Genomic DNA, 22,975 nt, shown 5'->3' on the forward strand with positions numbered 1-22,975 from the left:
TTGAGGACTGACACTCACCTGGAGATTGAGGGCTATGCTGACGACAAGATGTCCAAAAATAGCCAGCAGGGCGCCAATCAAGTTTTCCTGCAAGGAAAAAGAAGGGGACAGAGATGAAATCCTGGCCCCAGTCACAGGAGTGATGACGTCCATAAGACCAAGTGAGGCGAGGTCCAGAAACAGCATCAGAAGGCAAAAATAAAAGAACCACTCGACACAAGAATACCCAAAGTAGTTATTTAGGATGAAGCTGGGTCATTTACTGATTCCCAGTCTCTGGGACAGGAGCAACATCTGCCAAATAGGCCAGGCTAATTTTTCCTGTAAGAGTCATGGAAGCTGTCCCTGAGGGCCCAGCGGGTTAAGGATCCATCCAAACCTGTGTTGTATCTTTGCGGAGCATCTTTTCCATCCTATGGCTAAGTAAACTTCTTTTTCTGAATTGCTAGATGGCCTCCAAATGTCTCATTCTGTTCCTGTGCTATAACTGAAACACCAGCTGTGCTGAACCATGCCCAACCTGTAACAAAGGACTTGAGAATACAAGATATTGATGCTGGATGGTACCTTGGAGCAGAGGATGTGAGCCTTGGAAAAGACTCAGGAATCTAGGATGAATGAGCTGGGAGCGACCTTGGAACACAAAGGGGAAGTTCTAGGAGAACAGATTTAGAGATGAAAGGCATAACCTACTCCTTCATTGTTTAGATGGGGAAGATAAAGGTCTCAGAGATCTTAGCAGACTTTCTAAAAGGCAAAAAATATAAGCTGCAAAATCAAGATTTGAATCCGGGGCCATCAATTTCAAATTTCAGGCTCTTCCTTCTTCTTTCTTTTCTTCTTCTTCTTTTTTTTTTTTTTTTAAACATAATGCTATCTTCCTGACGAAGGAGCTAGAGAAGGCTTGAAAAAACAAAATTAAAAATTGATGGAACCTTAGAGATTCAACTTCTGATTTTTATAGATGAGATTAAATGAAAACAAGAAACTGAGAGCCATGTTGAAATGCTTTGCCCAAGGGCACACAGCTCTTGGCTCTGCTACTTACTGGCTGGGTGACCTTGAGGTGGGGGTGATTTTCCCTCTGTGCTTTAGTTTTACCATCTGCACAATGTCAGGAAAGGGCTGAAACAGAGTTAGTCTAGATCATCTCTAAGGTACGTTTAAACTCTAAAATATTATGATTTCCTGCTAAGAAAGGTGGCTCTAAAAACAAGGCTGGAGGAAATTAAAGGGTTAGTTAAGACAGAAAGAATTGGAATTCCATCTCCAGAAAGAGAACTGATAAATTCTGAGGGCAGAATGAAGAATATTTTCTCCCCTTAAAAAAAACTTTTTTTCAATATGGCTAATGGTTCACACAACCATGTCTATAATGGTATTATATGGCTTGCCTTCTCAGTGGATAGGAGAGATGCTAGAGGGAAGGAGAGGATATGGAAGTAAAAAGAACAATTTTTTAAAAAGCTTGGAACTTACAAATTTCTTGAAGGACGAAGCCCAATTGACACTTCATTTTTTTATCCATATGGCAAAGAAAATAGAAATAGTAGGATGAATATTTTTATTTCAAGGTCATATACAAGTGTGTGTATGTGTATATATATGTATATACATACATATACAAACACTTATATACACACACATTATATTTCACATATATAAATATATATCACAAATATATACACTATATTCACATACACACACATAATGTGTGTGAGAGAAAGATATGGAGAGACAAAGACACAGAGAGAGAGAGAGAGAGAGATCAGTTGATGGACCTGGTGCTTCTAGTGCTAAAAACTTACTTTATGGTAAATATGTTTCCTTGAAAGCTGAGGGAAAGACATTGAGGCAGTATAGTAAATAGAGATCTGACTTGGGAATTGTGAAGATCAGGGTGTTGTCTCTGACTAGCTGAGTAATTCTGACCAAGTCTCTCAGCGACACCCCAGCCAACTCTTTTAGACTACAAATTACAAAGAATTTAGTCTCTATTGGTGGAAGGAATTTCCACAGTGGAAGTTCCCTACACAAAAATCAGAGCTCCTGATTTAAAAAAAATAAAAAAACCAAAACCATGTAGAGATTGGGTGAATTTTAACTTTATTGGCTTATTTTTCAACAACTCCCTTCTGTACATGAAAACTATTTAACCAACAAGTCATTATTACTAATTGGCACTTATAAATAGGGCCCTTTAAAAAGATTTCAAAGGGCCTTAGACATGTTAATTATCCCTCAAAACCCTTCTGAAGTAGTGATTGCTCCAGTTTTATAGTTTTCTGTGTTTTTTTTTCCTTTCTTCTGAGGGTAGGCAAAGGATGGTTGGGACTTGTCACACAGCAAAGGTCTGACTCCCCATCACAAGACTAGGGGTTGCCAATCGTGTGAAAATAGGGTTGTCCCATTCATCAGATGCATGTGTGGGGCTGGAAACACAGCCCAACTCCTATGAGTAACAAGGAGGAACACGGCAGCCACACAGCCCTCCTGGGCTCTGCTGTTCACATGATAGAGAAATGGGAAACACTGCCCAGTTTGGGCCGTTTACTGTAGCCAGGAGGAAAGCCAGGAGGAAAGCCAGGTGATTGGCTAATGTCAGACAGGAAGGCCTTCAAACTCCTAATTTAGGTTGTCTATTCTATTTTTTTTTTCATAATTATAACTTTTTATTGACAGAAACCATGCCTGGGTGATTTTTTAGGTTGTCTATTCTTGAATGGAATACATTCTGGAAAGGAATTTGGAACTAGGGCTATCAAGCTGTGGACATCCTTTGACCCAGCAGTGATTTTACTGGGCTTCTATCCCAAAGAGATTGTAAAGGAGGGAAAGGGACCATTTGTGCAAAAATGTTTGTGGCAGCCTTTTTAGTAGTGGCCAGAAACTGGAGACTGAGGGCATGCCCATCAATTGGAGAATGGTTGGGTAAATTGTGGTATATGAATGTTATGGAATATTATTGTTCTGTAAGAAATGACCAGCAGGATGAATACAGAAAGAGGCTTGGAGAGACTTACATGAACTGATGCTGAGTGAAATGAGCAGGACCAGGAGATCATTATATACAGCAGCAAAATTATGTAATGATCAACTATGACAAACTTGGCTCTTTTCAACAATGAGATGATTCAGGCCAGTTCCAATGATCTTGTGATGAAGAGAGCTATTTCTCAAAAATAAAAGCACTATGGGGACTGAATGTAGGTCACAACATAGTATTTTCACCTTTTTTGTTGTTGTTTGCTTGCTTTTTTTTCTTTCTTGATCTTATTTTTCTTGTTCAGCATGATAATTGTGGAAATATGTCTAAAAGAATTGCACATGTTTAACGTATTGGATTACTTGCCATCTAGGGGGAAAGAACAGGGGGAAATGAGGGGAAAAAATTTGGAACAAGGTTTTACAAAGGTGAATGTTGAAAATTATCTATGCATATATTTTGAAAAAAAAAAGCTTAAAAAAAAAAAAAGAATAGAATAGCAGACAGAAAGTTGGTTTTGTAGTCAAAGAACCTGGATTCAAATTCCTTTTCCCATCTCTTGCTACTCATGTGATGCTGGACTAGTCTTTGCCTCACCCTTGGCTGTTTGTTCCTCTATTAAAAAAAAAAAAAAAAAAAAAGGCACTTGGACAAATGACCTCGTAGGTCCTACTCATAGGAGTTGGGCTGTGCTTCCAGCCCCATATATGCATCTGATGAGGTCCCTTTAGGACTAGACTTATGATCCTATGAAATCCTTATATTTATTTCCAACAATGAAAGATCAGGCCTTGGTAAACCCAAGCGTCATTCTTCTCAACTTTCAATTCAGGTTTTAATAATAGTCACAGAAAACAATTCAGTCAGCTAGTTAATAAACATTTATTAAGTGCCTATTAATACCAGGCACTGTGCTAGGAGCTGGGGATACAAAAAAAAAAAAAAAAAGCAAAACAACCCCTGTCTTCAAGGAGCTTACAGTCTAATAAGGGAGACAAAATGCAAAGAACTCTGCATAAAAGAGTTAAATAAAGAAAAAATAGGAAATGACATCAGAATTAAGAGAGTTTGGGAAAGGCTTCTCCTAGAAGGTGGGATTTTATTTGGATCTTGAAGGAAGCACAGGAAGCTGGGAGGGAGAGAAATAATTCAAACCAGATCCTTCCTGATGCTAAAGGATAAATCTAACAGCATTAAATCAGCAGTATTTTCCAATCTGTGTTCCTCTCATAGACCAAGATAATGGTACTGCCTGTTCACAGGAGATGATATTCTGCTGCCCATCTTGTCAAAAGCAATTCCGGCTACAATCTCTCCTTCTATAGGAAGTTTTCTCAACCAACTGCAATAAGTTGCACAATTATTTGACCCATATATCAAATTGTTTCTAATCTGGGATCTTTGCCAGGAATGCTAGATAGTTATTAAGCACTAGAATATTTATTATAGTTCTGCAAATATCCTCCTTCTTAGAGAATCTCAAAGTATTTCCAAATTTTTCAATGATAAAGTTACACACTAGCTACATCTGGGGCTGATATGAGGGAGATGCTCTGCAATCCGGGAAGATCAGATGTGGGAATGACTCAACAATTTCCACCACCGGGGGGTGTGTCTCAGGGAAAGTGAGCAGATTCTCCACCTACTTACTGATGCAATGCAATGGCTTTTGAATGATGGAGGGAGGGAGTTGGATGAGATGACTCAATTCTACATCTAAAGCTGAGTTTGCTCCAGCCTCTCTGGAGACATGGAGCAGCAGGTCAGAAAGAAGGGGCTTCTCTGGCAATGTTAGTGTTAATTACAGCGCACTAGTGTTAATTACAGGCACTTAATAAATGCTTCTGGACCCGACTTCAAAGCCCAGCACTCTATGAAAACCCTGCCTTTGCAGGGTGCATGCAAAGTGCAACTCGGTGGCGCAGTGGATAGAGCACCAGCCCTGAAGTCAGCAGGACCTGAGTTCAAATCCAACCTCAGACACTTAACACTTCCTAGCTGTGTGACCCTGGGCAAGTTACTTAATCCCAATTGCCTCAGCAAAAATAAAATAAAATAAAGTACATGCAAAGCATGTTAGATGAGTTAAAAGCGGTACACAGTTTGGGAGATTCTGAAGTCAAGAGCTCATCACCTTGTTGGGGAGATGGGGACATATTACCATACCCAGAAAAAAATGGAAATAAGAAGACACATGACAGGTACAACAGAACAAGCAGAAATAGATAATACAGGCCAAGGGAAATTTATATCTGTACCTGGGAAGCAATCTGGCTGGAGATACAGCAATCCAGGTGCTGCAGTCACAGCTCCTGGACACCCAGAAAAGAGAATTCTAGCTACCCAAGTCATTGCCCAAAACAGAACAAGCAGAAATAGATAATACAGGCCAAGGGAAATTTATATCTGTACCTGGGAAGCAATCTGGCTGGAGATACAGCCATCCTTGCAGGTACTGCAGTCACAGCTCCTGGACACCCAGAAAAGAGAATTCTAGCTACCCAAGTCCTTGCCTGTGTTGGAATTTATTTTATCAAATTTATCAATGGATATGATACTAAAGAGAAGGCATTAAACTGCCTGCTTTGTTGCTGCATCCTAAGGATCATGGGACTTTTCCATTTGATTTTCAGCTGAAAGCTTCCCCAGGTGGTGTTTCCCCCCAGTAGAATGCGAGCTCCCAGTGACGTACTCTTGTGTTGGTATCTCAACCCAGTGCTTTGCACACGGTAAGTGCGCAATAAATCCTTTATTCACTTATTTATCCATGAATGAGCAAATGAAGGTGTGGACAGTGGATTAGACTACAGTGTTCCAGATGAAATATTAAATACCTAGCAGTTACTGAGCAGAGAATCTTTAAGTGAGCTGATATCATGCAGAAAATCCAGGAAAATAACTTGCTGATGGCTGAACAGGCCAAACCACTGATGATAGTCAAAAATGTATAAATATATATATATGTATGTGTATATATATTTAGTAAACTTATTTTTATTTTTAGTGTATAACAACAATAATTACAACTACCATTTATTATATATTGCTTAAAGATTTGCAAAGTGCTTTACAAATATCTCATTCTATTTTCACAATAATACTGGGAGGTAGGTACTATTATTATTATCCTCATTTTGCAGATAGGGAAACTGAGGCAGAGAGGATCACATGACCTGTCCAGGGTGAGATATATATATGTATATATGTACATAGGCCTTCAGACACCATCTAGATCCCAACTTCTTAAACTGTGATTCAAGACCTTATATAGGATGAGAATTTATTATCAGTAAATGTTTGATTTCTATATGTTTGTTTTATATACCTATATATCCTGGGTCATGCAAACATTTTTGGGGAATCTTGGCCTTTTTTTTTTTTTTTTTGGGATATTATAGACCCAGACTTTGGCAGTCTGGTGAAGCCTATAGACTCTAGCTCATAATAAGGTTTTTAAATCTTAGGAAATGCTAAATTTCAGTATAGAATGTTGAAAATGAAGATGTATCTTTTTTTTTTCCATACTGAAGTTCATGGAATCCATGAAATGTATCTATGGGTTCTTTGGCAGGGTTAAAGGACCCTGGGTAAGGAATTCCTGATATTAACTAATCTATATTAGTTTAATCCCTCTATAATTCCCATGAAAAAGTGGCCATTCAGTGAATAAAGTTTGGATCTGAAGTCAGGAAGACCTGAGTTTAAATCCAGTCTCAGATTCTTACTAGTTGTGTGAAAATTCAAGCTGCGGCTTCAAATAACATAAAAACCAATCCACACAAAGGTAACCACAACTTTCATCTAATATACAAAGAAACTTGATCCTGTGCAAGTCATTTAACATCTGTCTGCCTCAGTTTCCTAATCTAGAAAATGGAAATAATAATATCATCTACACCAGGATTGTTTTAAGGCTCGAATAACACAATACTTGTAAAGCACTAAGCACAGTGCCTGTCACATAACAGGTGCTATGTAAATCTTAATTTTTCTTATTATCATTAACTTCCTGACATATCATATGTACTATGGATCCATTTGGACTTTGCAATCCAAGCTCCAAATCCCCCCAGATTTCTATCGTGTAAATGGTTGCCTAGCTATTTCTCTACCATACTGTATTTGTGAAAATGATTCCTTCTGCTTTTTATCCATGTCTTGCCAATAAATATTTCACACATAGGGGACCTACTCAATGTACTGGAAGCTTCTGTTTAATATGCCCATTCTATTTTTATTCATGAATTCAATTTAATAGTCAGAGCCTAGGCCCCATTTTGCAGATTAGGAGTAGGTTGACATGATCTATCCAGGGTTACACATTTAGTAACAAATTCTCAGAGCTGGAAGGGACTTCATCTAAATCCAGCTTCTTAAACTGTCATTTGTGACTTCCTCTAGGCTCCTTCGTCTATCTGTGCAAAACCTTAAACCTAAAAGCATCACCCAGTCAAAGCTTTGTCTTGGACTAGAAAATGCCTTGGTTCCAGATACATTAGAACCCCTCAGGCAAGCTTCTTGGGCTCTAATAGCCTCTTTCCTTTCAGCTTCCCTTTCTCTATAACATGGACTTGTAACCATTTCTCCTCTGGCAAACTCAGTTTAATTAACTCATCAATCAACAAAGCATTCACTTAAGTGTCTACTAATAGGCACCGGAGAAACAAAGACATAAATGAAACGGCTGGCAATATGCACAAAGAGTTAATCAATAAACTTTTTTTCTTTATAAGTTCTTACTATTTGGGATACATTGAGGATATAAAGACCAAAAAAAAGGTCCCTTCCCTCAGGAGACTTATATTCTACAGCGGAAACATGACAGATGCGCAAGTGATCAACCAATCAATAAGTATTTAGTATCTACCCTGGACCAGGTACTGAACAGGCCGGGAACACACAGTGAAAAGTCAGATGGTCCCTGCCCACAAGGAGCCAACTGGCTAAAAAGGATCCCATTTCTGGAACTTTTTACTAGCTTTGTGGCTATGGGCAAAGTCACTCTGTTTCCTCACCTACCAAATGGGTATCTCACAGGGCTATCCTTGAAGTTCTAATGAGCCAGTAATGTAAAGTTCTCTAAAAAATACCTCTCTCAAGCCTCCTCTGCGACTCCACATAATCTAGGGAAAGCTCAAGTTGCAGTTTCATATGACACAGGGAAAACCATACCAAAAAAAAAAAAAAAATCCACACAAAGGTAACCACAGCCTTAATCTAAAGTACAAACAAAGGCTGGGCTGTTTGTTCCCTTGCTCCTCTCAGCTACAGACCAAAGGTCCCACCCTCCCTGGAGCCTTCCTAGAACATCACACCCTCTGAAATAAGTAACTGAAGGGTAAATTGAAATTACCCAATTAAAAAAATATATTGCTATATTTTGTATTGACACATCCGGCACTGGCCATCTGAACCTCAGTTTCCTCACCTATAAATGGAGGGGTTGAATCCCACCAGCTTCTCTTAGCTCGAGGTCTACAAACCTCTGATTCTATGAACATTCCTTTCCTCTCATTTCTAAAATTATGCATCTCCATTTAAAAAATAAAAGTTAAACAAAGTCATGATGGTAATTGATGGTACAGGGAACTGTCCACTTTTGTGGTTTGTCATCTATCAGCATTCTCCCCAATTTAAAGGTGAAGAACTAAGATCAAGGGACTTGTCACAGAAGTCACAAAATGAGAGATTGAGGATACAGTGGAAAAAGTACTGAGTTAGGAGCCAGATGGTCAATGCAAGGGGAGAGAGCACTGGGGTTGGAGTCAGGAGGATTCTTCAAGAGCCCATATCCGACTTCAGACACTTACTAGCTGGGTGACCCTGGACAAGTCATTTCATCCTACCTCAGTTTCCTCATCTGTAAAATGAGCCGGGGAAGGAAACGGCCAACCATTAGTATCTTTGCCAAGATAACTCCAAACAGGGTCACGAGAAGCCAGACACGACTGAACAACCCCCAAACAACAACAAGCCCAAAGCTAATTTTGACATTTTATTTCCTGTGTGATCTTGAATGAGTCATCTCACCTCCGAGGCCCTTTCATGATCAAGTGATTTAAATCCCAGTCTCCTGTCTCTGAGTACAGCACTTTCTCTTTTCTTTTTCTCCTAGGTTTTCTCTTTATTCAGAGTTATGAAGAGAGGCTTGGATTAATGGGGGAAAATCTGTGTGGGAGGTATGGGATGAAGAGGAAGGACTTCTTGGGGGTGTGGATGCTGGCAGCCGCTGAAATCCCAAACAAGATGGCTTTTGGGATCCTTCTGCTTCCAAAGGAAGAAACAATGGACCTTTTATCCCATTTATCTGGAACAGATGCATGGTGATTTGCTTTGAAGAGGACTTATAATAGGTTGACTTGGGCCTGTTCCTCTCCCTGTGGCTAACTGGCATTCCACGTACCCAGTGGGCCATAGGCAGGGGAAGAGATGGTCCAGCTGGGGTGGAGTTTCCGACCTCAGTTATTACTATTTTAGCAGCGTGGGTCCTTCGGCAGGACCCTATGACCAAGTCAGAACTGGTCTCTTCTCTTTACTTGCTATAAATCAAACTGTGCTTTCAGCTAGTCACCCCTGCAGAAAAGTCTGAATAAGCTAATTCAACACAAGGTATTAGTACTATCTGATGAGAGTTTATTTAATGTGGACATTGGCTTTCAAGAAGAATCAGTAACTCAACCGAAGGGAATGAAGCTATACAGGTGTTTTTTCAGACATCAGTAGTCAGATATTTTTAGACCTGGATACCTTAATAATAATAACAGTGTTTATATAACACTAAGGTTTGCTAAGCAAGTCCTGATTTTAATCTCTTTTGATCCTCATAGAATCTAAGAAACAGGTGCTATTATTATCTTCATTTTTACAGATGTGGAAATTGAGGCAGATGGAAGTTAAATGATTTGTCCAGTGTCACACAGCTAGTAAATATCTGAGAAAGGATTTGAACACAGGAATTCCAGACTCTAGGTCCAGAGCCTAATCTACTGAACTATCTGGCCAGATTTTAATTTTATTATCAAGATTCTCTGGTCAATTGTGAGAAACTGACAATGAGGCAGGGGCCTATTCCTAGGAGGTTCAATGGTAGAGGATTACAAAGTCATAGTATTTTTCTTTTTAGTTAGAAAGATTCATTTAAGTTAATTAGGGATAATAAACTTTTATGGGCTTCAACTGATCTCTAAGGCCTCTTTTAGCTCTAACAGTCTTTGTCTCAAAGTCTCTTCCAGCTTTAACATTCTGTTTCACTACCAGAATACCCTGTACTCTAAGGCCTATCTTCTTCTCAGTTCTGACATCCTGAGTTCTAAGGCCCTTTTAGCTCTGACATCCTGGTTCTAAGGGCCTTCCCAGCTCTGACATCCCGAGTTCTAAGGGCCCTCCCAGCTCTGACATTCTGGGTTCTAAGGCCCTTCTAGCTCTGACACTGGGTTCTAAAGACTCTTTCAGATCAATATTCTCTGTTCTAAGATCCCTTCCACTTCTGATATTCTCTGTTCTAAGGGCCCTCTTAGGTCTGACATTCTCTAATCCACTACAACCTTAAAAATTCTCTGATTCTGTGCTCTTCTATTCCACCCCCCATAATAAACTCTTGTATTTTAAAAAGAATAACATATTAAGAGGGAGTTGACCTTTTAGTTGAGAGTCATTTGACTATAAACTGAACTCCAATTGTATCTTCTGAAGGCCCCCTCTCTTCTGTTAATAGCATTACCTATTTAAATTCCAAGCTGATCAAGCTTTCATCACTCAATATTTACTGAAGGCCCCCAGTCCAGCAGGGACAGTCCAGAAAATAAGTATGGATTAAATCCTCCCGCTTTCCCCCAAGGAGCAGACACGGTACAGTTTTATCACCTTTGGCTGTCCCTGCCACCTGAAACTGGGCTGGGTTGGGGGAAGGAGTGTGGCTCAAGGCTATCCCCTTGACATTTCAGGCTGCCCTGGCCCTCTTCAGATGGCACTTTCCCCAATCTTGAATTTGTCTGCAAAGCTTCTTTCCCCCTTGAGATGTGATGTGGAATCCCAGGATCTCAGGGTTGGAAGGGACCCCAAAGCCTCAGGGAACATCCCAGTCTCTGATTAGCAATCCCAGTAATAGGGAGGCTCTCAACCTCATTGGGCAGTTCCTTCCACTGAAGGATCGAATAAAGCAAATCGCCATCTACGGACGCTCTTTTCTCTCTCCTTCTACTTTCCTATTCTCTTCTCTCTCTCCTCTCCTCTCTTCAATCCCCTTCCTCCTTTCTCTCCCTCTTTTCTTCTCTCTTTCTCTATTCCTATTCTCTTCTCTCTTTATCCCCTTCCCTCCCTCCTTCTCTTTTTTCCTGTCCCTCTCCCCATATACATATGTATATGTGTTTCAACACAGACATATAATTACACATATAAAGCTAGTATATGTGAGTTTATGTGAACAAATACACATTACACATAAATATACTAGCTATTACGGTCTTTGTAAATTCAATGCCTAACACAATATCTTGGCACATAGTAGGAGATCAGTAAATGCTTTTTCAGTTGAATTTTTATTAAGCCCAAAGCTGTCTTCCCCTGCCTTCTACCCACTGGCCCTAGTTCAGACCTCTAGAGCCACAGAAAGAGAATGAATATATCATTGAGTAGAACACCAGATAAAAGAGTCATGATGACCTGGGTTAAAATCAGGAGAGTATTGAAGCCGCAATTGTTAAATATTTAGTGTGGACCCTCACCCCTCGCCTTACTGAATTGATTATATAAAATTTCAGAAATGATGGAGAAAATGTTAATAATGCACAATAAACAGTAAACTATATTGTTTTCAAAGAGCAGGTTGCTAAATATTTACCAGCACAGCCCTGGTTAAAATCCACGTCAGACACTAAGTTGTTTGACCCCGGTAAGTATTTTGATGGCTTGTTTTCTCATCTACAATGAGCTGGAGAAGGGATGGCAAACCACTTCAGTATCTTTGCCAAGAAAACCTGAAATGGGGACATGAGGAGTCGGCAAGACTCGACAGCAACAGCAAGCTCTTTGAGGGCAGGTCTGTTTATTTTAATATTTGTGCCCCCGAGGTCTAGCACAGTTCTTGACGTGGAATAAATGTCTATTAAACTGAATGGAAATTTGCCACTCCAATGACAATGTGGAAACCCCATCGGGGTGGCTGTTGCCCCCTGTGTTGTCACAAAGAATGAGGCACTTTCTAAACCCTGTCACAAAGAACCACACATTTACTCTTCAGTGGAAGGAGCCACACAATTCCTATTCACTGGGCTATGGGCTTGGATCCAAAGCCTAAAAGCAGCTCCCTCCCCCAGCCTTGGGCTGAGATGTCCCCTGGGCTTCTCAGAGTGCAGGAGGGCCCACTCACAGAGAGCTCGTCCCCTTGGTCCAACCTCCTGACATCCATCCAAAAAGAGAAGCCAATATGCTGGGGAGCGTTCTCTCCTCTCACTTGAATTCTTTCTGGCCCCCTTAAACCTATTTCTTTATGGGGCAGCTACTTAAATAGCACAGTCTGGTTTAATAAATTGTTGTAGTAGATGGAGCACCAACCCTGAAGTCAGGAGGACCTGAGTTCAAATCTGGTCTCAGACACTTAACACTTCCCAGCTGTGTGACTCTGAGCAAGCTGATTTGAAGGGAAATGGCTGATATTTTGGCCAACAGAAAACTTGGGTTTAAGAAGACTGGGAGATTAAAATTATAATCAAAGCAGTATTTCTGATCTTGGCACAAAAGACCTGACATTTTTCATCTGGCTCTGGCATTTACTAATGTAGACAAGTCCTTGACTATTTTTCTCTAAGCCTCAGTTTCCCTTCCTGTAAAATGGCTGTCTGTACCACCTGTCTCCCTCCAAAACAAAAGGCAAAAGAACTTTATATAAACCATAAAGTAGGAAGTAAATGTGACTTGTAGTCCTAGGATCTTATTGTTCAAAAAAGACTGGACCAGATATTAAAATCTCTCCATGTAAATTCTGCCCGTTAAACAGATTTGTAATTGCTCTTCATTTTTTTTTTTTCAAATGATGCATAACACTTTAGATGATTTCACTAAGAAAGATCTGGACAGTAGTGCAGTAGTTAGAACAATGGGCTTGGAATCAGGAAAATCTGAGTTTAAATGCAGCCTCAGACCTTTACTAGCTGTGTGATCTTGGGCAGTTCACTTAGTTAACTTCCATTGCCTCAGCTTGCTTATCTTTAAAATGGGGATAACAGCATCTACTTCCTAGGTTTGTTGTGAGGCTCAAATGAGACGGTTATAAAGTACTTAGCACAGTGTCTGGCATATTGCCGTTCAGTCATTTACCATCTTTGGGGTAAGAGGAAGGGAGGGAGTTTGGAACTCAAAACTTAAACCCCTCCCATCCAAATGTAAAAAATTGTTTTAACACACAATTAAGGGAAAAAATAAAATATCATTAAAAAAAAAAAACTTGGAAGAACCCTAAGGAAGAAATTGGAAAAAAATTATGGACAGAGAAAAGATTTGCAAATATATTCATATATACATGTTTATCATTTTATATAGTATGTATACATATATGTAGCTACATATTTGTAAATATATCTATATGAATAGAGCATATATGTACAATATATAAATAAAACAGTACACATGAAGGTTTTGCACATCACTACTTTCATCCATCTGTCTTCCCAACTTTCCTAGTTCTGTTAAGAGAACTTCTGAACTTCTGATTCATCTTCAGTTCTTCCTTTCCCTCTTTCCTCACTCACTGGTGACATCTCACTGATTCTGTCTCCAAAATCTATCTCGAGTCCATGCCCTTCTTTTTATCGCATCACAGCAAGAAGAATGTAGAGCTTATCACCTCTCAGCAGGACCATTGTAACAGCTTCCTAACTGGACCTGAGAGTTCTAATCACTCCCAAATCCTAACTCTGCTACTTATCCCATGGCTGACTTGGTGCAAACTCCTAGATCTCAGTTTCCTTGTCTGTAAAATGAGGGGTTTAAATTTGCCTCTATGACCCTTTTCTCATTTATCTTCCACAAATATTTACCAACTCTTCCTCAAGCAGAAGGCTGACCACGTTGCTACCTTCTGGACAATCTGTGGCCAGTTCCTTATTGCCTCTAAAACAAAACACCACATCCTCAGCTTGGCACTGGGGATCCCACTCACAAGCTGGCTCTGGCTACCTCTCCAGCTTCATTTCCTATTTTTCCCTTTGGCATTCTCTACTCTCTGGCCAAATGGCCCTGTTTGTCATTCCCCAAGGCTGGAATCCATCCTCTCTTGCTTGTTTTTGCAAAGGCCATTTCTTCCTCGGCCCCAAAATCTTAGAAAGCAATTTCTCCTCCTTTCTGCTCTGAGAATCCCTGGTTTCCTTAGGCATTCCCAGATTCTTTTCCTTAGTTATTCTCTCTCCTGCAAAAATCCTGCAAAAACAGACCAGTTTTCATAATGCAATCCCTAGTAGAGTGTAAGTTTTCTGAGGGGAGGGCATTTAAAAAAAAAATTTATCTCTGTATCCCCAGTCCACGTAATAAATAAATACTCAATAAAATGTTTGGTGATCTGGATTACCTAGCTTCTCACCTACTGTGTGTCACACAGGAGCAGTGAGGTGGTTCAGTGGATAGAGTTCCAGGCCTGGAGTCAGGAAGACTGAAATTCAAGTCTGGCCCCAAACACTCACTAGCTGTATGACTCTTTACCTCAGTTTCCTCATCTGTAAAACAAGCTAGAGAAGGAAATGGCAAACCTACCAGTATAATCCCTTGAGAGCAGAAGTTGCATTTTTGATTTGTTTTGTATTTCTAGTGCTTAGCATTATTCTTGGCAAACAATAGGTGCTTAATAAATGCTTACAGATTGAATGACAACTTTGGATTTTTGTATGAAAAGGGGAAAAAGAGCACCTGAAAATATTCTACAGAGAGTTGTGTGAACAATAAAGTATTATAGAAATGTGAGCTTCTTTTATCACTTCTGTCCCAACAGACAGAAAGGTCGATCCTTATAGCACAATAACTGCCACTGTCTGCTTGAAAGTTTCCAAATGGCAGTATGCACTATATCCCATTTGAGCCTCCCAGATACATGATAGCATAAAGGATTTCCTTTTTGCTAAAAGGGAGGCTCAGGGGTATCCGATGACATCACACAACTTGGAGGTGTCAGGAGGATTTCAATCTAGGTCTCTGTAACTCATGGGTTCTTTCAAGGCTCATGGACTTAGCTCTAGATTCCCTTAACACCAGTGCCTGTCCTCTGTGGGCGTCCAGATATTTGTCTGTACACGGATATTTGTATGCTGTGCCCCGGTAGACTGTGGGCTCCTGTGACCAAGAACTGTCTTTTTTGGGTCTTTCTTTGGCTCTCTGATGGTCAGAGCAGTGGCTGGCTCTGTAGATGATGGAGAGATGCTCACTGACTGACTCACAAGTTAACTGCCTCAATCACTGCTACATTATGTTTGCAAAAGCAATTTTATATTCATGATCAGAACGGTAAGTTTAAGACCAGATGGAATAAAAAGGAAACAAATCTTTCCTTTACTCTTTCTTTCTTCCCTTTTTTCTTTCTTTCTCTCTTCCCTCCTTTTCTTTTTTTCCCTTCCTTTCTACCTTTCCTTCTCTATTTCTTTCCCTCCCTCCATTTCTTCCTTCTTTCCCTCCTTTCTCTTCCTTTCTTCTCTTCTTTCTTTTTTCCTTTCTCCCCTCTTCCTCTTTTTCCTTCCTCTCTCTCTCCTTTTTTCCTTCCTGTCCTCTCTTTTTCTCTTTCCCTTCTTCCATTCCTTCTTTTTCTTTCTTCTTTCCTTCTTCCCTTCTTTATTTTCTCTCCTTCCCTTTTTTCTCTATTCTTTTTTTCTTCCTTCTTTCTCTTCTTTTCCTTCCTTCCACTATTCTTTTCTTCCTCCCTCTCCTTCTTCTTTCCATCTTTTTTCCCTTCCTTTCTTTTCTTCTCTTTTTTCTTTCCTTCTCTTCTATTTTTTTCCTTCCTTCCCTCCTTTCTTCCTTCTCCCTCCTTTCCTTCTTTTTTCCTCTTCCTTCTTCTTCTACCTTTCTCTTTTTTCCTTCCTTCTCTTCTTCCTTTTTTCCTGCTTCTCCTTTCTCCATCCCTCCTTCCCCTCTCCTTCCTTCTTTCCTTGTTTCTTCCTGCTTTCCCTCCTTCCTTTCTTATTTCCCCTTCAAGGAAGAATACCCTGACTTATCTTTTTTTTTTTTTAAAACATATTTTCATTTTGAATTCCAAATTCCTCCCCTCTCTCACAGCCCATAAGAAGTCAAAAAATATGATAGCCACTATCACATGAGGTCACTGCACAATCTTAAATAACTAAAAAATTATGCCAACAAGAGAACTGTATGGATCTGCACACGTATATTGTATCTAAGATATACTTTAACATGTTTAACATATATGAGACTGCTTGCCATCTAGGGGAGAGGGTGGAAGGAGGGAAGGGAAAAGTTGGAACAGAAGTGAACTGAAAGGACAATGTTGTAAAAATTACCCATGCATATGTTCTGTCAATAAAAAGCTATTAAAAAAAAAAAAAACAAAAACTATGCCGGTTTGTCATATGATAACTTCTCTAAAAACAGTAATTGTTTAGTTAACAGTTATACCATTCTGATTTCTAGATGTTAGTTTCCCTTGATGGGAAATCAAGATGATCTACCACATTTAGATGTCTAACTGGAGGGGTCAAGAGATTTGGATTCAGATGTCAGCTCTTCCACTAGCTTACTATATGATCTTGAGCAAACATTTCTGAGCCTCAGTTTCCTCCCCTATAACGTGAGATTTTGATAATCTTTAATCCTTAGTTTGGTACAGTAGAAGGAACATTGGCTTTGAAGTCAAAGGTCCTGGGTTCACAATGTACCACTGGTGCTTCCAACTAATGTAACCTTGGGCACGTAACCTTAAGTTCCTGGGACCTCAATTTCCTCATTCTAAAGATGAAGGATTAGACTAGCATTCAGCTTCTTAAACTGAGGGTTGTGACCCTACATGGGGTCTCATAATTGAATGTGGGGATTATGAAATTATGATTTATTATCAGTAAATATTTGATTTGTATACCTATTTTATATACCTATATAACTGGTGTCACATAAAATTTCTTGGGCAAAAAAGGGTTGCAAGTGGAAAAAATTTAAGAAGTCCTAGCCTAGAGGATATCTGAGATTCTTTTTTGCTCTAAATCTATGAATAACCTAGAAAAGGTGATTAAACATGCAGCAAAATCTCCAATAAAAGCCATCTAAAAAAAAATATTAAGTTCCCCAGTAAAGAATTAAAAAAAAAAAAAATCAAAGGATCAAAAAGTTCTTGCCTTATAAGAGAAAGAAACTTCATTAACCGTGACAGTCATGCTTGTGGGTGGAAGCTGCTGGAGCTGCAGATCAGGGCTGTTGGCTCCTTCCATGGTGATCTTCTTGGCTAACTTGGTAACTGAAAATACTTGCAGGTGGAAAACTTCAGGTAAGCCAGACACCGGAGTCCATCTTTCCTTCCGAGTTTTTACCACTTCCCAGCCTCAATTTTCTCATGACTAGGCAAAAGAAATTTCAAGTCATTCATCAGTTCATTCGATCCTTCATCAACCCACCCAATCAATATTTATTAATCACCTACTGTATTCAAGGCACTATGTTAGGTGCAGACCTCCAAGTTGCTCTTTGCTAATCAACAGCCTTATTTCTTATCAGAGACAGTTTCTTATCACAGACAGTTCTCAAAAGTAGGAGTGTAAGTTTAAATTTCTTCAGCTGTCCTAAAAGGGCCTTAAAAAATCACCCAATAGATTTAATATTTATTTCTACCATGTTTAACATATATTGAACTACTTGCCATCTAGGAGAGGGTGATGGGAGAAGGGGGGGGGGGGTTGGAACACAAGGTTTTGCAAGGGCTAATGTTGCAGAATTATCCATGCATGTGTTTTGAAAAATAAAGAGCTTTAATAAAAAAAAAAGTCAACCAACCCTAACCCTCCCGACTCTAACCCTAAATGTACATTTATAATAACAGACAAACTATAATAAGACCTTCCTTTAAAAAAAAAGATTTATTTTTAATACACATAGCTTTATGAATCATGTTGGGAGAGAAAAATCAGAGCAAAAGGGAAAAACCATGGGAGAGATTAAAAAAAAAAAAAGAAGAAGTGAACAAAGTATTGATTTACATTGTCTCCATAGTTTTTTTTTTTCTGGATGCCGATGGCACTTTCTGTCCAAAGTCTATTGGAATTGCTTTAGATCATTGAACCACTGAGAACAACCAAGTCTTTCATAGCTGATCATCACACAATCTTACTGTTGCTGTGTACAATGTATTCCTGGTTCTACTTGTTTCGCTCAGCATCAGTTCATATAAATATTTTCAGGCCTTTCTATAATCAACTTGTTCATCAATTTTTATAGAATAATAATATTCCATTATCTTTCTATACTATAACTTGTTCAGCCATTCCCAAATTGATGGACATCTACTCATTTTCCAATTCTTTGCTATCACAAAAAGAGTTGCTACAAACATTTTTGTACATGTGGGTCCTTTTCCCTCCTTTATGATTTCTTTAAGGTACAGACCCAGTAATGGCATTGCTGGGTCAAGGGGAATGCACAGTTTTATAGTCCTTTGGGCATAGTTCCAAATTACTCTCCAGAATGGATGAGTTTACAACTCTACCAACAATGCATTAGAGTCCCAATTTTCCCTCATCCTCCAATGTTTATCATTACCTTTTCTTGTCATTTTAACCAATCTGAGAGGTATGAGGTAATACCTCAGTTGTTTAAATTTGCATTTCTCTAATCAATAGGGAGAGAATTTTTCATATGACTATAGATGACTATAGTCTTCTGAAAATTGTCTGTTCATCCTTTGACCGTTTATCAATCGGAGAATGACTTGTATTCTTACAAATTTGACAGTTCCTTATATATTTTAGAAATGAGATCTTTATCAGAAATATTGGCTGTAAAGATTTTAAGATCTTCTTAACTGTTTTCCCCGATTCCACTATGTTCCAATTTCCAAATCTATCCAAGTGGATATTTATTAACTATCTGTTGAATTAGCCCACAAGCATTTATTAAGTGCTTATTGTGTCCTAGATAAGGGAGGACATAAGGGGGAAAACAAGCCCAGTACTCCAGGGCTTCATGTTCTCATGGAAGACAATATGTAAATAACAAGGTCCATACAAGCTATACACAGACAATCTTAGTTAATCTTAGCAGGGAAGGCATTAATGGCTAGGAGATAGCAATAAATAAATACTGCTTACAAAATAAAAGCTTCCTGCAGGCAGACTGTTCAAATTTTTATCTCTAGCACTTATCATTTATTTTATTATTTCTTCATTATCTCCGGCACTTATCACACAGTAGACACTTAAAATGCTTATAAATTGCTTACATTAATAAGTATTTGTTGCATGAAGGAACTTAAGGTACTTAAAATCTGCTATCTCATATTCCTCCATTTCTTTCCTCCCTTTATAATCCAACTTAAGTCATATTTCTCCGATGTTTTCTAACTATAATATCTTCAATTCTACTAATGATAATAGCAAAGTAAGATTTATAAAGTGTTTTTGCTCCTTTCGTCCTCTCAACCAGCACTACTATTAGCTCCATATCACAAATAACACTTGAGTCTCTTGAGAGGTTAAATGATTGGTCCATCAGTTGTAGGATTCACACTCATGTCTCTAGATTCAGTTCATAAGGCTTTCCATTATACTCTACAACCTTCATATCCTTGTAAAACAAAACAATTCTCCAAAACAAAACAGCTTCTATTCTACAGAGAGAGCTACCTGTGTTTACCCATCTCTTTCTGGCTAGGACAACGTACCCTCAGTCAGTGGGGCAGGGCATTAAGGAAGCTTGAGGGTCATTACAAATGACAGGGAGAATTCCTAGCTTAATGACTTGGCACGGTGGGTTATTCCATCCCCATTGGCAGAAAATGCCCAACTCCTGCCAAGTCCCAGAGTAAAATAGAACTAGTATTTCTGTAGTACCTTAAAGTTTGCAAAGCACTTTACATATGGTATCTCATTTGATTTTCATATCAGCCCAATGAGGCAGGTGCCATTATTCCTATTTTATAGATGACAAAACTGAGGAAAACGAGGTTAAATAACTTACTAGAAAACTCAGTTGTAGAATGGCTGAGTAAATTGTGGTATATGAATGTTATGGGATATTATTGTTTTGTAAGAAATGACCAGCAGGAGGAATACAGAGAAGCTTGGAGAGACCTACATGAACTGATGCTGAGTGAAATGAGCAGAACCAGGAAATCATTATACATGGCAACAACAAGACTATACAAAGATCAATTCTGATGGACATGGCTCTTCTCAACAGTGAGATGATTCAGAACAGTTCCAATAGAGTTGTGATTAACAGAGCCATCTGTATCCAGAGAGAGAACTACGGGGACTGAACATGGATCACAATATAGTTTTTTTTTTTTTTTTTTTTTCTGTTGTTTGTTTGCATTTTGTTTTCTTTCTCATTTTCCTCCCTTTTTAATCTGATTTTTCTTGTGCAGCATGATTAATGTAGAAATATGGATAGAAGAAAAAAAAAAGAAATGTACCACTACTACTTTTCTTACTATGCTATTTCATTAATTTTTTGTTCTTTTAAATAATTGTCATATGACTAGTAAAAATAAACACAATACTGAAAAAAAAAAAAAAAAAAAAAAAAGATAAGGGCAGCGAGTGGCACAATGGCCTAAAGTTAATTTGACTTGACTTCAAATCCAGCCGCAGATACTTAACAGCTATGAATCTGGGCAAGTCGTTTCATCTCTATCTGCCTCTGTTTTTTTCACCTATAAAATGGGAATAACATGAACAAAAATATTTATATTATTGTTATAATTGATAGTTAACAAATACTTAAATAATACAATATAATACAGCACTCAGCTCATAGGGTTGTGAGGATCCAACGAGATAATATTAGTAAAAGAGCTTAGCACAGTACCCAACACCCAACAGATGCTAATTAAGTGCTTATTGCCTTCCATCTCTTTTCATGGTCACAAAGTTGGATAAGGGTCTGAGGCAGGATTTGAAAGAAGGTCTAGACAGGAATCAATTGTGCTCCCTTACTGCCTGAGCCTTATAGGTCCTGGAGCACTGTGAGTGTAGGGTGCCCCCAAAACAACCAGGTGAGGATGTCTTGTAGGCAGTTAGCAGATGTGTTTTGGATCCGTGGACTCTGAACCACAGAGGAGGGAGCTAAGTCAAGTTGTGGGAGCAAGAGATTGCCAAAGAAAATCATGTAATGAGGGCCAGGAAGAGGTTTAAGGACAGATCCTTGGGACATAAACCTGTCAGGTAAATTGCTGTCAGTCATGCCCAGATGGTCACTGGACCACAACAGATGATCTATGAGGGGCAAGGATTCTTGGTTTAAAAGGTTCGGTATACCTGAAATAGTTGGGAATTGAGATGCTCAAATCCAGTCTTTGACAAATGATTTTTTTGAGCCTCAGTATTCTCATCTGTAAAATGGGGGTGATTATTCCCAAACTATTATTACTGGGAGGCAGTTAGAAGGCCAGAACAGGGGGCAGGAGGAGCTGCTCCCGATGTTTACCAGCGTGAACATAAGCATGCTATCTTAACTCTGAATTTCCTCATTTTTAAAATGGAGATGCTCACTGGTTAGAGGTGAGCCTCAAATAGGGGAAGTACAGCTTAACTTTTATTAATTTATTATTCAACCTGTAAGTATTTATTGTGGAAGGCCAATTAAGTACCCAGTGGGGCAGGGGGAGAGACAAAGAACTGAAACAGTCCCTGCATTCTTTTTTGGAGAGGCTCATGATGGAGACGACATAGCCGTAGCCAGAAATATACAGAATATATGGAAATGAAGACAGGATTGGAGGTGAAAGGAAGCTGGAGGTGGAGGAAGAGTGATCAGGAAAGGGAACTTTTGACTTAAGTCTTGGGAAAACCATGGAGTTCCAGGGACAAAAGTAAGGAGGAAAGAACAATTCCCATTCAGGGAAGTGGGTGGGACACCAACATAGACAGCTGCACGAGTAGAAAAGCAAGGAGGTCAGGCCCTCAGAACAACAGAGTGGATAGGGAGGGAGTCACATGTAAAAAGAGCCATGTTTGGGAGAATTTTAAATGTTAAGTGGAACAGTTGCTAATTAATCCTAGAGATAATATCTGCAAATCTTAAAAATACTACACAGGGTTTCTCAAAAGTCTTAGTGCAATTTTAAGCTTTGATAGCTTAAAATAATCTAAACTCAAATAGTTTTAAGATTTTGGGGAAGGTTAACAATTGTTTTTTACATGTAATTGGCAAAAAAATTAAATGTGTTTTACATGATTACACATGTATAATCTATATCAAATTTCTTGCCTTTTCATGGAAAGGGGAGAAGGATAGAGGGAATTGAAACTCAAAATGTTCAAAAATGAATGTTAACTCCTTTTATACATAATTAGAAAACAAATACATAAATTAAAAGATTTAGGGGATACTTTGTATCCAATATCATCTATTATCATAACCTTCCTTCCTTTAATCTTTGACCTAAAAATATATTCCTAGGATTTAGAAGTGGAAGGGACCCAAGAGTCCAAATCCTTCATTTTTACAGTTAGCTAATAAGCATTTATTTATTTAATAAAATTACATGATAATTTTATTATATATTTAAAAGAAACAGCAAGTTGTACACAATAGAATAGATTTGTGGCTTCATTTTTTTTCTCTTCTGCTTTGTTATGGAAATTTTTATTTCCTAAGTTCAGAATAAAATAAATAAAATTCTTTAAAAAACAAACACTTATTTTTATTAAATATTTAGGTAACAAAACTGAGAGGCCATGTAGATGGTCACATAGCTAAAGGAAGACTTCAGATCTACTTTCTCCAGTCCCAAATCCTGTTTGTTTGTTTGTTTGTTTTAACCAGACCCCCTTTGCTGTAACTTTTAAAGTA

General features: G+C 38.7%; 1 protein-coding gene across 4 annotated transcripts in view; it reads right to left on the bottom strand.

The window, feature by feature from the left end:
• The window catches only part of NIPAL3 (NIPA like domain containing 3), a 56,720-nt gene that overhangs the window by 31,473 nt on the left and 2,272 nt on the right, over window positions 1-22,975 (bottom strand). For all 4 annotated transcript variants that reach the window (XM_023499824.2, XM_003764945.4, XM_031962590.1 and 1 more), the window contains exons 2-3: window positions 17,308-17,526; window positions 19-87 (exon numbers count right to left, since the gene is read on the bottom strand). In XM_023499824.2, the coding sequence (XP_023355592.1) occupies window positions 19-87; window positions 17,308-17,400 (162 nt within the window). In that variant the 5' untranslated portion in view covers window positions 17,401-17,526. The remainder of the gene's footprint in view (window positions 1-18; window positions 88-17,307; window positions 17,527-22,975) is intronic.

This window comes from Sarcophilus harrisii, chromosome 3, assembly GCF_902635505.1.
Source record: "Sarcophilus harrisii chromosome 3, mSarHar1.11, whole genome shotgun sequence".
Taxonomy (NCBI): domain Eukaryota; kingdom Metazoa; phylum Chordata; class Mammalia; order Dasyuromorphia; family Dasyuridae; genus Sarcophilus; species Sarcophilus harrisii.